Source organism: Chaetodon trifascialis, chromosome 6, assembly GCF_039877785.1.
Source record: "Chaetodon trifascialis isolate fChaTrf1 chromosome 6, fChaTrf1.hap1, whole genome shotgun sequence".
Classification (NCBI taxonomy): domain Eukaryota; kingdom Metazoa; phylum Chordata; class Actinopteri; order Chaetodontiformes; family Chaetodontidae; genus Chaetodon; species Chaetodon trifascialis.
Genome location: NC_092061.1, coordinates 7,624,823 through 7,641,781, shown reverse-complemented (window position 1 = coordinate 7,641,781; position 16,959 = coordinate 7,624,823). Strand labels below are relative to the sequence as shown.

Below are 16,959 nucleotides of genomic sequence, written 5' to 3'. Positions count from 1 at the left end.
TTCCCTGCTGTCATCAGTGGTGTTGCTAGGGTCTCTTGGGACTCCAAGCAGGATATCCCTTGGGCCCCCACCTGTGCACACTGCAAAAATTTGATTTTTGCACACATAAATGGACAATTTCTGGGACATTTGACGAATACTGAAAAAATAGATTAGTGGTTCTCAAAGTGAGGTTCAGGGACCAACAGAGGTCCCTGAAAGCCCAGGCCTATCAATAATAGTTGTTGTAAATAAGTGGCCAGGGCCCCCCAGTGGCTGGGGGCTCCAAGCCCTGCCCCTGACTGTGATGATGTTATAGTTGAGATAAAATCTGACACTGTAAGCTTTAAATGTTCCTGTTAATGTACACATTCACACCCATACAGTCCACAGAATACAGACTGATTTCATGTTAGAGGTATTCACGCAGTCTACTTTTTCACCTGGTGAATATGTGTGGACAGAAATACACTTGTGGTTTATTTACTCAGTGAGCTACTGCGAGTCAGAGGGAAAGAGGTGTGTATTTGCCGAACTGTGTGCGTTTATGTGGCACAAGCCCTGTCTTCAGGGCAGACAGGGTGACGCTGGGCTTGACAATGTCAAGTAACAATTTGCTACTAGACAAATCCTTCTCTTCCTGTCCTTTGTCTTCAACATTAGTGTGATCCAACACAGTCTGACATGGCAGATGCCTGATGCTCCGGCAGGCGCTCTGCTGCCCTTTTGGTTTTCTGTCAAACAGGATCAGATTAGAGGAGCAGACAGGACAGGAAGAGGGAGAGTATGTCACAGCTGAAAAAGTCAGTCTCCATATTTAATCAGATCTGCTTTTTATTCTGTAACAGAAGCCAGTGCAGATTTGTATTTGTGCTTTTTGTGCAATGTCGTCAGTGTTCATAATGAAATCAGTGTCTGGTGTCTGATTTTACAAAAATCCCAAACATAATCATACAAGTTTGTGACCACATTCTGGATCTGAGCAGAGAGGTCATAGATTCGAGGTCATGGCCCCCTGAGTTCAGAGAGAGGGTGCTGTGTGTGATTCATGCCCATTTATAAATGTCCACAATACAGCACTGAGAGGGGACACAATGACTTTGTGTGGTGGCGGTGGGTGACTACAGTGTGTGTGTGTGTGTGTGTGTGTGTGTGTGTGTGTGTGTGTGTGTGTGTGTGTGTGTGTGTGTGTGATGGGTCAGATGACAGGTCTGGCAAATAGCAGAACAGTCAGTACAGCTACAGTGCCAGCCTTATCAGCTCAAGCTCTCATAAAGACCATTTCATTGGCTGGGATAGCCGCTGTTGGAACAAAAACACTGTTGCCCACATGCTGTGACAGAATATGAGCACAAGGTTTGTGGGAAAAAAGTGATACTTGCTCACATGTCTGAATCAGCGAGATATGCATGTGGGTTGAACTGCAGTGGGATGATAGAGACCTTGAATGAATAATACAGCGCAGAGCCTTATGTAAAACCAAAAACCAAAAGGCAGGTTTACTGATCTCCTCGAAGAAATAATAAATACTTTGTTATGTGATACAGGTGAAAGTGAAGATGAAGGCCATTTCATGTTATTATATTATGCTTTAAGGACTGCACTCTTCATAAAACACTCTTCATTTCTGAGAGACTATGAAGAAAAACTTGAGCTGTGTTTTAGGAAGGGGAGCTTGTGTCTGCCAGATTTCATTTTTAGAGGCTGGGAGCGAAGACAATGTTCTGTGTTTGCAATGTGATGGAAGAAGTTATGCTCATGTCTGACAAAAGTTTCACCTGTGCAGCAGTATTTTTCGGTGTCTTCCACATATATGCGGGCTGGACACTTGTCACAATAACATAACTGACCCTCATCAAGCTATATGAAAAGCTGGATTTAGTTCTCACAGGAGATAACGTCAATGACAGACGTTGCCTCATATAAATGAAGTGTATGATAACCGGGTTTAAAGGTGCTTATGAGGAATTCACCACCAATAATCAATAGGTGTCAACTGCTTAACATTAAGTGAGGTTTTACTGTAATTTGATCCAGAGTACAAGATCTGCACCTCAGGTCTTTTGCTTTCTTTCTTTCTTCTTTTTCCATTTCATGGACCCATTGGCCTTTCTTAGTGGATATATGATTGTATTTTCTCCACGTGCTGCATTTAAAGATCTATTTTGCATCGCTGAGCTGTTGCTTTCATTCCTTTCTCTGCTGTGTCAGATGGAAATGAAATGCAATGGAATATAAAAGATATAAAGATATATATGTAATATAAAAAAGGCCAAAATGTAACCTTTAACTGCCCTAACAATAGTGGTAAAACAGCAAAACAACAGAGGTTTTATTACATGTTTATCCTGCATCTCTTTCCGTGATTTTACAAAGGATCTCTAAAATAAATGAAAATAATAAAATCATAAGGGCATTTAGAGCATCTGTGGCTTTGCTTTGTACTGAGAGGATACTGTAACCAGCGTGTGTTATAGATGTATATTGTTCAAATGAGGCTCATCCTGACCTCTCCACACGCGCTCTGTGGCGGAGGCACCACAGCTTTGTGTCTGGCCTCTTGGTGATGAGCAGTGGGAGGAGAGACAGGGAGGAACTGGGGGGGGGGGGGGGAGGAGGAGAGACAGCAGCGGCAGCGGCCAGGCAGGGAGGAGGAGGAGGAGGGAAAGAGGACGGAGCAGATCGGGGAGGACAGGCGCGTTGCTCCCTGTGTGGTGGTGATTTCATGTGGAAGAAGAAGAAAGCGACTGAGAGAGCAGCGAGGTCGTCACTCTGAGACGGATTTTATTTATTGTCCACCCGCAAAATGTGTACCCCGTGTTGTATCTCGCAGGTGAGGAACAATAATTCGACTTACTGCTGTTTTTGCTGTTGTTGTTGTTGTTGTTCAACGGCTATGAGCGATACAATGAACCGTCACCACGAAGCGTTCAGCTCCGTCGACTGTTTGTTGAACTTACAGTTTGTGCAGATATCTGAAGCCGCTGACGGTCAGCTAACGCGTGTCAGCGGGGTTTTTTTTAATGTCGTTTGGACCCCCGACGCCCATGTCAGCCACCGTCATCCGTCAGCAACATGAAAGTATTATAACCCCCTGACTGGAATGATTCAGGTGAGTCCGCTGTAGTAACGTTTTAGCCGTTGGAAGACAAAGAGACGAAGCAGCGAGCTAAACGTCAGCCACAGCCTCCGCTCCGTACCTGCTGTAGTCATCTGTGAATGTCTCCGCAGATGTGTTGGACGGAAACGCTGAGGGTTGACAGTGCTCAGACGTGTCCTGTCTGCTTGGCTAGATGGCGATAAAAGCTGTCTTCCTCTCTGTTTTCTTGTTATCTCTAAACACTAAAGAACGTTGCTCCCCAGCTCAAAAACTTCAGGCTAATCCGACTTTTAGCTAGTTAGTACAGCACTTGGGTCAGTCACATAAACCCTTGTAGAAATATTCTGGTTGTATTTTTTGTTTTTCTAAAATGTACAGTAAGTTTTTTTGTTTGTTTGTTTTTTTAAGTTGTAGAATTACTTATAAAAGGCAGACTGCTAGTGGCTCAATTTAAAATGAATTACATTATACATGTGCCCCCCCCTCCCAGAAAGAACATGGTTTGGCCTACTTTTTTGTTTGTTTCTGAGACATTTGAGGTCAGTTTAAAGTTGCAGAATCATTTCTAATAATCAATATTTTGTACTCCCATATAAACATTTGAAGAGCTGGAACAACCTTTTGACTGGAAATTAACTGACAACAGTTTTGATAATTGAGTTAAATAGTCGATTAAACAAAAACGCCAAACATTTACTGTGTCCAGCTGCCCGACTGCAAATATTTGCTGGTTTTCTTTGCTGAATTTCTTTGGGTTGACGATTGGAAAACGTTTGGCAAATTAGTACATAAAGAAAATGATCAGTTGTTAAGAATCAGAATTATTTGAGGGCTCTCAGCAATATGAAGTTGCAGAATTGCTTTGAAAAGACACACAGATAGTGGTTTATCTGTGAAGTTCGAGAGGGTTTTCTTCAGAGCTGAGGGTCTTTTTTCAGCTCACACATTGTTTCTGACCACAGGGCCACCAGTGCTGAGCTGGTCCGGTCAGGAATTTAATTACACAGACACATCCCTCATCTAAGGGGAGCTCGCTTCTACTTCCTGTTCCTTTCAAAGAGGGAGCGATGGATGCAGGGAGGGATTAAGAGAAAATGAAGGGCAAACAATAAGATCTGTTTTGTGTGGCTGTGCCGGTGGTGTGTTAATCCTCGTCACAGACGTCCCATTTAGTTTTGTCGCAATCTCTATTTATGTGTGTATACTTGTAATTAACATTTTTTGCATGTGCACTTATGTGGCCCTCTTGAGGTTTGGAGTGGCCCGAATTGATGTGTGGTCTGCTAATTTCCTCTTTGGCTCAGGGATGGAAATTAAGGGAGGGTGGGCGTTGTTTGGGCTATGCAAGGAGAGAGGAGTAGGCATGGTGTGGGAGCAGCTCACTCATAATTTCTCAGTGGGATGAGGGATGTATGCCATGTTGTGATGGGATGGGGCTAGGCTTTAGCTCAGTGTTGAGTTTTGTCCAGAGCCCTGCGAGCGTTGGCTGTGAGTGTGGGACAGGACTGGAACCATGTGGGTGTCTGTGAGCAACACAGCTATGGCACAGACAACTTTGGCAGGGTACATGAGTCAGGAGGTCTTAGAGGATACAAGAGACTGCTGCTCACTGAGCATCCTTACTGATAAAGTGTCCTCAAGTAAGACATCAAGCACAGAACTTACACCCTGGCCTCAGTGGATTGAACGTTGTTTCACTCACTGAACATTTCTGGCTGTCCTACTTGTGTGAGGGTGGGGTGAAATGAGGATTGGTGGGCAGCGTATTTTTAGTTGTTTCTCATTTATGACAGTAATTCTGTGGTGGGGATTTTGAATAATCACTCCATGATTGATGCAGGTTAATGAGTAGTGAGGACATCTGGACGCATCAGACCACTGAAAAGGCGGCCAGGTCGCAAACTTTCCTATTTAACAGCTTAGCTAAACTAAAATATGTTTCTGAAAATTAGCAGTAACATAATTTTGATTCATATTTTATCAGCACCGCCTAGTCTGGCAGTTCTGATCCGATTTTCGCGAGCCTGGTGCAGCGCGCTGGACAGACTTATTTGCATAACGTTGAGGACGAGCCATGGTTATGCATATTTAGATACAGCAACTGGTCTGTCAACACACTGTGCCGTATCCATCATGCACCACAGAGCCAGCTCTCCTGCTCTCCATAGAAAATAAATAGGATTCATTGAATTGGCATCCTTCAATGGATCCAGTGTGTCTGTTCCATAAGTGCAAGGTTGCATTTCTGCAGTTCTTAAGAATGGCAGCTGAGTCTAATGCTATTTCCCATATACACAAATTATGTGAAATCCCCAGCTGTCACCATTAGACTGTGGTTTGAAGGTTTGCTGGCAAGGTCACGGCACAGAGGCTGTTATGTTGCAGAAGGGCAGGTGATCCTAAAAAACAGGTGTTGATGAGCTGTAAAATGACTTGACTTGTAAAACCGCAGCCTTAGTGAATACATCCACCAAACATCTGTAGTAATCCCCTCCAACATAAATTACTGGGTCAGTCATACGATTTGGCCACCTGTGAGACATATCGGCTATTTTCAGCTTCTCTTCAGGAATTTTGCTGTGGTCAGCAGCAGCAGGAGTTTGTTTTCCCACAGCGACATCATTGTCGATCTTTCATTTCTTTTGTCTCCCTCTGAACTGACACACGGCAGCGAGAATGTCTTCTTCAGCCTTCCTGTCTCATATCTTCCCATGTCTTGTCTCTAATTTATTTATTTTTTTCTGGAGGGGTCGAAGGTGCTGATGTAACCGTGTGAAATGCCACTCTTTGCATGGTGCCGTTAGTATCAGTTCACTTACAGTAAGGTTGGGTGGAACTGCCTGATACCGTGTGCAATTCTGTGTAAGTGAAACCTACACTAGCAAACAACAAAGTTTGGGAAGTGAAACAGGCCTCTTGGTAAACACAGCATGACGCTGGATCAGCCTGTTGATCTGATATTGCCTTGTGTTTTGACTGTGTTCCTGTTCTTGTTTGTTCGCTTTCCTTTGGTTATTTTGGTGACTAACTCCATTGTCTGCATGGGATTGTTTCATTTCTGCCCTGTTTTCATCTCTTCACTGTACCTCAGTTCTTCTTTGGCTTGCTTTTCTTCTCTGTCCATCGGACTTAACTTTGTCTCTGTTGGTTGTAGCTAGGGGCTGTATTTGCCAAGAGAGAAGCAAAGACCTCCCTTTGTGTATAGGAAACAGAGCAGTGATACATTTTTGCTGTGTGTATACAGCTGCCTAGCTATATAGACAATAGTGGAGCTGTCAGTCACAATATAGGAGGAAACAGAGCAGGTCTTGGTGTGGAGCTGGCCAACCAAACTTGTGTGTGAGAAAGATTCTGCCTTGTAGCTTATTGTTTTAAAGGTTTTTTTGTTTCGCCTTTCCCTGTTTTTTCTTTTTTTTCCCACTGCTGGTTTCTTCTCACTGGGTTCAACACTCAGCATTGTTGTAATTTGAGATGAGAGGGTGTGTCTACAGTTTGATCTGAGCCGCTGGTCTGTCATGATCCATTGTGGTCAGCTTTGTCCACTGGCCACTATCATTAAGGTCTAAGTAACAGGCAGTTCCTGCAGTTGTAAAGCAGCCAGCTACTGCACAGAGTACACTTGAAATGCGGAGTGCCCTTAAGTAAAGAAGCACAGGGGATAAAGATGAATGTATGAGGTGTGATGAATGAATGAACTTCCACACTGACGGTTGGAATCAACCTCAGACCTGTACTCCCACAGACGCAGCCACTGAAATAGTTATGCCACACTCTTCCAGTCAAGCTGTTTTGACAGCGCTCATCTCAGATATGAGTCACGTCTGTCTGTGCTGCTATATTTTTCCCACTGGAAAGGGGGTGGGGTTTTTTCTTCTTTTTTTTCACGACTTAAAAACATGAAAGCCGACATCTCAAATCAGCTAATGAGAGTTTTTCTCTCTGTTCAAACCCTGGGAGGGGAAAATCTGTGTCAGCCACAGCAGGAACATATCATTTGTGAAGCCTGGTGCACAAACTCACAGATGCCACTTTTAGTACCCATGGTACTTGTTATGGAAATTGTTGTGTTGTGAATTCTGTTTGTATGTGGCATAAAGCATTGATTATAAGTCTGGAGAAATGCTGTTTGTTCTGCCTGTTGGCTAGGCTCTCTCTCACATTTAGGTTTAGGTTTTTCTCCAGGTATTTCATCTGTTTTTTATCAGATATCCTCACCTGTGGAAGCTTGGCTGGTTGTCTTGCTGGAGGAGAACTGGCTGTGTATCTGTCCACCCCCTCTTGATTCCGATTTCGCTGTGGTTCCTGTAATATAGTGCGTGACCTATTTTTGTGATTGCTCTGTTTGTATTGTGCAAGCAGTGTCTGTGCGACTGTGTGCTGCAGAGTTTAGCCCTTTGTGTTTGATTTAGGCTACCCTTGCCATTTCCTGTTTGTGTAATGCCGTGAATCTTTTCATCACTACAGGGTTGACGATAATAAGGAGGAGGAGGGAAAACCATGGTAATTATCATCGATGCTCAGTCCAATTACAGATGTGGTCTTTGGATTGTTTACATGAAGAACTGTATCACATTTGTTGATTGAGCATTCAGCTGTAGGTCAGGGTGCTTGTTGATCAATACAAGGTCATACACACTAAGACTGCCTCTGCAACCTCTTGCTTTACTTTGAACGGCATTTGGGTTCATTTCCTGAGGGTATTCTGAACGCTGTTTCCTGTCCATCCTCTCCATGTAAAGGCGATCATCTTTCCTCCGACCCCAAGAACAGCTGGAAGGTTGGCAAGCGTGAGGGAGGGAGTGCTTTAGGTTAAAGGGCAGCTGAAGATAACAAAGAAAGGGTGAAGAAGAGAAAACAAGAGGAAAACAGATGAGAGATGCCGACAATAAGCCTCCAAGTAGCAGGGTGGGGGAGGATGGAGGAAATGAGATGAAGAGAGTGAAACAGAGCTTCAGCCTGAGTGAGAAAGAGACAGGCCTTTGTCTCTTGAGAGTCTCACAGTCACAGTGTAGTGAGGATTCAGTGGAGGGTACTGAGGACTTGGCTTATTTAAAGTCTGGTAGGCCTGGCTGGCCTAAGCCGGGCCAGGGTACGGCTAACAAGTGCTAAAGTGCCGTGTTTGCTGTTGCATGGGACGATGATCTTTGGGACCGATGGCTCGAGCAGTATGACAAGCTAGTGGGGGGTTGCTGTTGATATTGAAGTCGGGGTGTACACGACAGACACGGAGACCACCTGTCACCGTGCTGGCGGGGCAGGCGGCCAGTGGAGGAGGGGTAGATGCCTGACCCATGAAGTGGGTAGGGTCAGCGTTGGTTACCATGGATACTCTTTTTGTATGTGCGTATGGTGGAATTCCCCGAGACATTCTTCCCCTCTCCTGGCTCCCCCTCCCACCATCAGTTCTGCTGAAGTTTGCTGCTGGCCCCCTCACTGTGTGCAGCCTGCTGCTGAAACACCCCCTAACTAATGAAATCTAAATACGCTCGCAACTTCAATCATCCTGTTTATTTCCTGCTTAATTTCAATCTGTTGTGGTTAATTAATTGCCCATTGAGAAAGACATGTGGGTGCAGCAGGGACAAAGGAAACAGCTTATCCTGTTAAGGCGTTCGTAGTCAAATGGAGACCCGGGCCCACATGCATAAAACTTAGATTCAAGGCTGGAAGTCTGTGTATGCATAAAAGCAGAAATATGCTCATGCGATCCTGGAGGCAAAACGTCAAACCTTCTCCACATTGGTAAATTGTGTGCAGTATATGAGCTTAATTCCCGCTTCTACATTTATCCATGAATGGATGTTAACACAGCCCTCCTGCATCCTGATTGGGAATAAACCGGTCGTGTTCTTTTATTTGATCTGGAATCAAAGCATCAAAGAAGTCTTTGTGTTTGTTGCCCACAACCGTTAACCAGATAGATCCTGTATGTTGACCTGTTTACTCCTGCTTGAATTCTCTCACGGGGCCAAATGCATAAAACCCTGCGTAGATTCATGACTAAAACTGTGTGCATGCACAAGGTCAGAAATATGCACACACATTGTTTTTGTCAGATTTATACGGCTGTGTGCATGCCTGAGGTGCATTACCACCACCAGCTTTCACTCTCATGCCACGTGAGAATGTGGAAAGCAGTCCTGCTGCCCACATTGTGTTACTTTGCAAGGCAGCTGGACGTGCAAGTTCACACGAGAATCCAGCCCTGTGTTGCTACACAGCTCGCCCCAAGTATACTGTATAGCAGAGACACTGGGATCAGTGGTGGAGGCAATATTGCCAAATCCCTACCGGTGGACACATAGCATCATATTTCCTAACACCACCAGAACAGTTGTCATTTTGTGAGACCATTAACTGATCAAATGATTGCTCAAATGTAAGTAAACAATAAAATGCTCCTTTGATTGGCATTTTGCAGAACATTGAGTAGAAATAAAAAAAAGTCTGTGAAATAGGCAAACAACCTTAAACTGACAGTGCTTATGGACTGATGATGAATACCTTACCATGCCATCCTGTTCCCCCTCTCTGTTGATTTCTGATCCGAAAGTTGCAGTTGAGTGTTTTTTTTTTTTTTTTAAATTTAATCAATGATTTTACACGTTGCAGTTTAAAAAAAAATCTACCTTCTGTGACAAAAGCAACAGACACGGCAATGTTCTTCTCATTCTGAAAGAGCACCGGCTGGAAATGTTTTGAAGGTCGGTGGTGAACTGTCAAACCAACAACTCACGGCTAGCATCAGAAAGGCAAGGCTACAAACAACCATTCTACGCTTTGAGGCAAAAAAACAATCAGGTGGGCCATCTAGAAGACACTTAGTAGGGAAATCTCTGGACAGAGAGAGCGGAGAGGCAGAGCCATGTGGGCTGGGAAGTGGCTTGATCCTGACCATGTGCCTGTGTGGATCCACGAGTCTGCAGCATACCACACATTACTAGCATCTGGAGCGGAACGTCACACATCAGACAATGTTGCACACTGGCTTTACGAGATCAGTCCAGCCTGGCTAGATTACAGACCCCGGCTTAGGACACACTCACAGATGAGGGATAAGATTACTAATATGCCTAAATGGCGAATTGAACTGATTTGACTAGGATGCCTTAATTAGGCCTAGAGAGAGAAAATGTATTACTCATGAGAGGACCGTTACTGGAATCCCACTTTGTCCGGACACACTTGAGCGGTGTCCTGGTGGCCTGAAGGTTTGTGACTCAGTGTACTTGCAACTGGGGACCTTGCATGTCATTGCCCCTTTATCTCCACTCTCATTCCTTGTCTGTCTTGGCTGTATCCAATGTAATACATGCCAAAAATAAATAAATAAATAAATGTGAGCTACAAGGTGCATACAGGAAATGTATGGTAAAGATATGAAGGACGGTGAAAAAATGAGTATTGCAGACTGTTATTTCTAAAGATGAGATGTTTCTGTCGTCGCCCTTCAGTTGACAGGTCAGCAGTGTTTTTGCAAGTCATCTCCCATAATTTCCTACCTATCACCTAATGTCATAATGACAGCGTTTAGAGAGAAGTTTTCCCTGCAGCTCACAAAGACTCCCCTGTGGCTTGGGAATGTCACCCACACCAGCAGCATTCCCTCATCATTAGCAAAGTCTGTGTCGCTGCACGTAAATGGAAAACGCACAAAGACAAATGGCGCGTCTAAGCCCTCCAGCAGTGCGCCACACCTCAACCGTCGACCACATCAGAAGTTCACCTCTCACCACAGCAGAGTGTGCTCTGCAGGCTGTGGAGTAGGAGGCTTACAAGCTGGGTGGGGTGGCTACCGAAAAACATTATACTGTATAATTGTAGAGCTTCCTCTTTCCTAAATATAACGCAGGGCCTGGCAGGAGAGCGTCCTTCTGTATGAGGGCTTCTGTGTGCGTGTGTGCTTTCAGACAAGACCTCACTGTCTACATTGACCAAGAGCTGCCACTGTGAAGAAGAGGGATGGATTTGTTCCTCGTGATAGAAACCATCGATGCACAGAGACAGTCAGGCGGGGGTATTCTGTTGGAAGTTTGTTGCTGTGATTTAGATTTCTGGCTCAGGCCTGCACGAACTGCCGTAGTAACTGTTAAAGGACTGAGGAGGGTGAAGCTATAGAAGAAAATGAAAATGTCCCAGAAGGCACCAGACACTGAAGCACATAACATTTTGCAAGAATGGCTGCAACCTTTGGTCAATCTGAATGACAAACATGCACCTTGTGCTATAATGGCTTTGTTTAACTCACCAAATCTAATTTAAGACACCACCTACAAGCTCATTGTTTTTGGTGTCTGAGGTTTAACCATCTGTAGTATTTTACTGCTGCTATTTTTGTCCCTTTTCTGTTTGCCTTGACAGAGTAATCTCCCCCTAGTTGCTCTCCTGAGGTCCCTCCCTTCTTTTCCTGCAAATTTTGCCTTTTTTATGGAGTTTGCCTCAACTGAATTGAGGGTCTAAGGATGGAGGGGGTATGTTTTTCAGATTATGATTTGTGGCTGTATAAATGTGACTTGGCTTGACTCCTGTAGAACTATTAAACATTACACAATCTTGTGTAAAACCTTAAATATTTGAGTATCTTGGCTCCCACTATCTTGTCTTGAATTTTCACTCAACAGACCTTTAATGCCTCCACATCTGTGACAGCCATGATTGAAGACATTATATTGTGTTGAGTTTGATTGTTCGTCCGTCTACGTGGTATCTGAGGAAGCCTTGAGGACATTTCTACAAATTTGCCACAAACCTCCACTTGGACTCAAGGATGAAATGATTAGATTTTGACAGTCAAGGGTCAGGAATGCCTGGAGGAAATTTCATTACATATGGCACAAACATCTAGAATTTGCAGGATAGTTATGACATAATTTCACACAACTGTCTCATAGGATTAAATGAGGATGTTTTATATTCAAAAGGTCAAAGGTCATTTTCAATGTGACATCAAAATGTTCTGCAAAAATACTTTCCTGGCCATTATTCAACACTGTAACTCAGGAACAGAAGGGAAGACATTTGGTCAGATACTCACTGCATACAGTGTATTATATGAGTCTGGACAGACATGAATGTAAAGTGCAACTTGGCTGGTTGGTGGAGGCATACAACAGCAGGGCAGCAATTCTTGTCTATATGTCTGTTTTTATTCATTCTTCTTTCCACTGCTCTCATTCTATATAGTTTAACATCTACAAAATGTTTGTTCTGTAAAAAAATTGTGGTTTACATGGTTTCAAAATGCACACCTAAGCCCTGGCCGACCCTTGACCCAGTGCTCTGTAAATGCATTGTGCCTGTATCAGATGTCTTACATTCTGAAAGGATGTTAATGTATTCCCCGTCTCTGCCTCTTGTTTCCATTGTTCTCTGTGTGCAGCTGGCCTGCTGCTGCGGCTCAGCAGCCTGCTCGTGCTGCTGTAACTGCTGCCCCAAGATCAAACAGTCCACAGGGACCCGAGTCATGTATGCCCTCTACTTCCTGCTGGTCACCATCATCTGTGTCATCATGATGTCCCCGACTGTGGAGCAGGAGTTGAGAGACCATGTAAGTACATAAGTCACGCACAGCAAAATATCAATCTTCCATCACATATATGCTCTTTTTTTTTGTTACTGTGTATAGCTGTATATAATTGGAGAATATATAATTGAATTTTTTGGAATTTGTGCTTTTTTGGAAGGTTGAAAGCATTAATTGTAAAAAGGTAAGAAGAATAAACAGCACAGAGGGAAAATTCAAGCTCTCATTTATGCTCCACAACAGCTGCGTTTTAAATGGAGGAAGATTGGAGCGGATCTAAAACTCTCGGTCTGATAGACGAGTGCCTCCGCTGTACGGTGACGATAGACTGAAGATATGATGAGATGTATTTAGATCAGCTCAAATTAGAGGCCATGATTTCCTGTGTGTGCGGTTGTGTAGGTAGCGGCACGGCTGCAGACTCCTTGAGCGGCGACAGACAGCACAGTCATAGGGCCAATTATAGGTGATGATTTGAGTGTCACCATTCAGACAGTTGCTGTTGATAGTAGGGAAATAAAAGTCAGTTAGCAGTCAGATAATTGTTCTTATCAAGATTATTTTGAACATATCAGATTTAAATAAATAACTGTCCAAATACAAGCAAACAGATTAACCTTGTAGGATGCTGTAAGTGAGAGTGTGTCGCTTTATAATTGAGTTCATCCAGGTGTCAGGGCTGATCACGGCTCAGCTGAGGTCCACCTTGCTCAAGCTCAGTCCCACCTACCTTCCATCATTTCATCCAAATTCTGCTTTTTTGCTTTTGTAAAGGAACCCTCTTTGGATTTCAGGAAGGGCTCACGGTGCTACTCTTATGCCCACTGGTTAAATATCTGCTGCGTTCTGATTGTGAGAAACAAACGTTAAGTTTAAAAAATGTTTACGTCTTTTCTCAGACATAAAGTCCTAATTCTGATGTTTTGCAAATGGCCTATTTTACTGACAAGAGCGGTGGGGGTCTGCTCAGAGGCTCAAGTAATCAAGCCAACAGTAGCCGCAACACGGTGACCTTTTACACTGTTTGGTCTTCCACAGATGTCTGTGCTCTCTCCCCAGGCTTCACTTCGCAGAAGTTAGCAACTGTATTTAAAATGAGCTGTGAGTGTCAGTCTGTGATAGAAACACATTCTGAAAAGGAAAGAGAAAGAAATATTTTGTAGGTTACACGCTCTCACACATTTATGTTGAAATTGGGTGCTCTCTTGTCAGGTTAGCCAGCCTTTGCGTTTAGCTCTCTGCTGGAAACAGAATAGGATTTCAGAGAATGTGCCAGTGTTGCCATGTCGAAGCTAACGGCCAAAATGAAAGATTTATAACATCGCTACAGGCAAAGCAGACATCCTTCTATTTCCCCTGGAGATCCCATGTGTATCTTCACAGTAGTAAGGCCACAGTCGAGGAGGCAGGAGTTCAGGCTGGAAGCTTTTTGTTTTTAACACCCACCTAGCCTCTGAAGTTGGGAGAAGATACACTGGAGGCCTGCTGCTCTCTCTTTTGATCTTTAGAGCTTTCATGTTTTGTTTTTTTCCCCAACGTTAGCTCTTTGAATCTTCCTAATGCAGGATTATTATCAGACTGTGGTTGTTTCTGAGGAATTCCGGCTGGAAGGCTTCTGCGGATACCGTTATCTGGGTGAGGCAGACTTTAGTCACACAGTCCGGCACAAAGGATGTCCTGATACACCGTCCTCTTATCCTTTTTCGTCTGCGTCATAATGACAGCTGAGTATCTGAGCTTGAGAGGTGATGTTCCTGTTTTAAGGTACAGCAGTGTGTATCAGGATATGCTAGAGTACAAGACAGAGTAAACAGGGAATAATGATGCTACTACTGAGAAGGAGAATACCCTCAGCTTGACAGTGTTACCGTGGCAATGACTGCAAGCTTTCTTTAACTGAGAGCGCCATTTGAAGGCAGTGACATTTTTCCACCAATCTTCTTTAATGTTTTTTCATCTCTCTTTCTCCGCCAGTGTCTACTGCACAGTATTAAAAGGACTCCCTGCTGTATGTCTCCTTGTGAGCGGGGAACCCTGTAAAAGGCCCATCCAGGCACAAAATGGCCTCTGATAGCCCCACGCAAAGCCCGCTGAGTTACACACACATATATGCACACATACACGAACACTGTCAGTCTCACACTGCGCACAGTGGGAAGTCCCAGCTAAGAGAGCAGCCTTTGTGTCATTGAGAGTGCTGGTCTTTTCTCAAGAGATTTACAGCTGTCTGAAACAGCCGGCCCCTTTCCTTCTTAATCACTACACCATGGACATGCTAATATGGTCCTCAACATCAGACAAAAGCTCCAAAATGGGCTTTTACTCTATGTTGTGATCTGGCTCTGGACTGTGCTGCACACTGAGGTGATGACAACTCAATCCGCTGCCGTCTCACCCCTGTGTACAACCTCAGGGACCAAAAAACTCATAAAGTCAAGTCAAAACCCTTATTATCTGTAAGTAAATCTGTAGTTCTCTCAAAAAATGACTTCTGTTTGAGAAGCAGCTCTTGTGTTTGACTGATTCACATCTCTACAGTCAGGGGCATCAGAGAAGGGACCAGATATTTGAGCTTTCTGTGGTTGTCATTCAAAAGACCGTCTCTTCTGTTGGCACCGAGCCACTGAAGCACTTCCAATTTCCCGTTTAAGGCCACAGCAAAGTCCTTATCTGCTTTGCTGGACCTGGCCTTGCTCTCCTAATTTTTTACATAGCTCACTGTAGGTACGTTGAAATAGATTTTGGAAATTTATTTCGAGACGGATCACCCGGTCTTTCCCTCCCTCTCATGCTCTTTCTGCTCTCTGCTCTTCCCAATCCCTCTGACTTGCTGACAAAAGGCGGTTAATTTATTCATCTGTGTCTTTTGTTTGGGTACACTGACAGTTAGTTGTAAGGCCCCTCTAACAGCCTGTAGAGAACGAAGGATGAAAGAGGGCTTCATGGAGAGAAAGAGGGGTTGTTGTTGCTGCCTGTTCGCTCTTTCTGCTCCTTTAGAGGCGTGACACTCAGAATAGATGCCATTGGGTCCTTTTCTCTGAGGCCGCGTACTAGACAAACATGAGCAGAGGTGGGTGTTTTTTCAACTCCATAATGATCTAATCGCGGTGTTTTGGGTGTGTGATTTTGTCATTCAGATCCCCTTCTACAGTGAGCTGTGTGAGAAGATGAATGCAGGGGAGAACTGCAAGACTCTGGTTGGCTACTCTGCCGTCTACAAGGTGTGCTTTGGCATGTCCTGCTTCTTCTTATTCTTCTCTATCTTCACCATACGAGTCAACAACAGCACAGGCTGGAGGGCGGCTGTGCATAACGGGTAAGAAGGCCCTGACACAATGACTGACATACACAGAAGCACCTGTTATCTTTAACACAAGATCTTATTGCTCTTGTATTTTTGGATGAATTATACTTCATATTCTGTGTTTTTTTCCATACACCATTCTGACTAGGTCACGCTGAGGCAGTTCAGTCAGAAGTCTTGTTTTGTATGCTAGTTTTTGCGTTTTATGTTTTATTTCTTTCATGTGCAACCTCTAACTTTGTGGCTGCTGTGAATGTCAGGTTCTGGTTGCTGAAGTTTATCGCACTGGTGGCGTGCTGCGCTGGAGGCTTCTTCCTCCCAGAAGAGGAAACCTTTCTGGAAGGTAAAGAGAGGAAACATCTTGCAGTAAGTGACACATATATTACCGTGAGGTCTTCTCATCTCCATAATGATTTCCCTGTCTCTCCCTCTGTTCAATGCCACAGTGTGGCGCTACGTGGGAGCTGCTTGCGGGTTCATTTTCCTGCTGATCCAGCTCATGCTGTTGGTGGAGTTTGCACACAGATGGAACACAAACTGGTGAGAGCAAGATGTCTTCTCTCTGGTCCTGTCTCTCTTTTGACCCAGTAACTCGGAGTCTGGCTCAGTTGCGTAAGCATGGGTGCCCTGCGAATGGGAACTGTGCTGTGCTTTCCGTTTGTTCTTGAGACACTCAGAGGGTGGGACATATTCGTCTGTGGGGTTATTTGGATGAAAAAGGTTTGGAAAGAGGGAGTCATGTAGCTTTGTGTCTTTGTGTGTGGAGGGGAGGCTTGGCAGCAGGCCGGCTCTGGGCAGATTCACAAGATACATATGGTTTAGGAGTGTACTCTCAGTTTCCTCTTCCCTTCCCACAGAGACACACGCATACCACAGCAGACTGTTTCAGAAACCTTTAATGGTTTGTTAACCAATGCAGCAAACTTAAACCTCTCAATATGTATTGGTATGTGCACCCACTTATTTAGTTTTTTAGCAAAACCTTACATTTCCAGGCAAAGTAAATGTGATGTGAAAGCACTTAAGCAGCCATAAACCTGTCCTCTCATCTCA

At 44.2% G+C, this 16,959-nt stretch overlaps 1 protein-coding gene across 1 annotated transcript in view; it reads left to right on the top strand.

Annotated features, from left to right (window-relative positions):
- The first annotated feature begins 2,485 nt into the window (after window positions 1-2,485).
- The window catches only part of serinc5 (serine incorporator 5), a 20,678-nt gene continuing 6,204 nt past the window's right edge, over window positions 2,486-16,959 (top strand). The window contains exons 1-5 of the mRNA XM_070963546.1: window positions 2,486-2,812; window positions 12,459-12,626; window positions 15,740-15,918; window positions 16,167-16,249; window positions 16,353-16,446. Coding sequence (XP_070819647.1) covers window positions 2,786-2,812; window positions 12,459-12,626; window positions 15,740-15,918; window positions 16,167-16,249; window positions 16,353-16,446 — 551 coding nt within the window. The 5' untranslated portion in view covers window positions 2,486-2,785. The remainder of the gene's footprint in view (window positions 2,813-12,458; window positions 12,627-15,739; window positions 15,919-16,166; window positions 16,250-16,352; window positions 16,447-16,959) is intronic.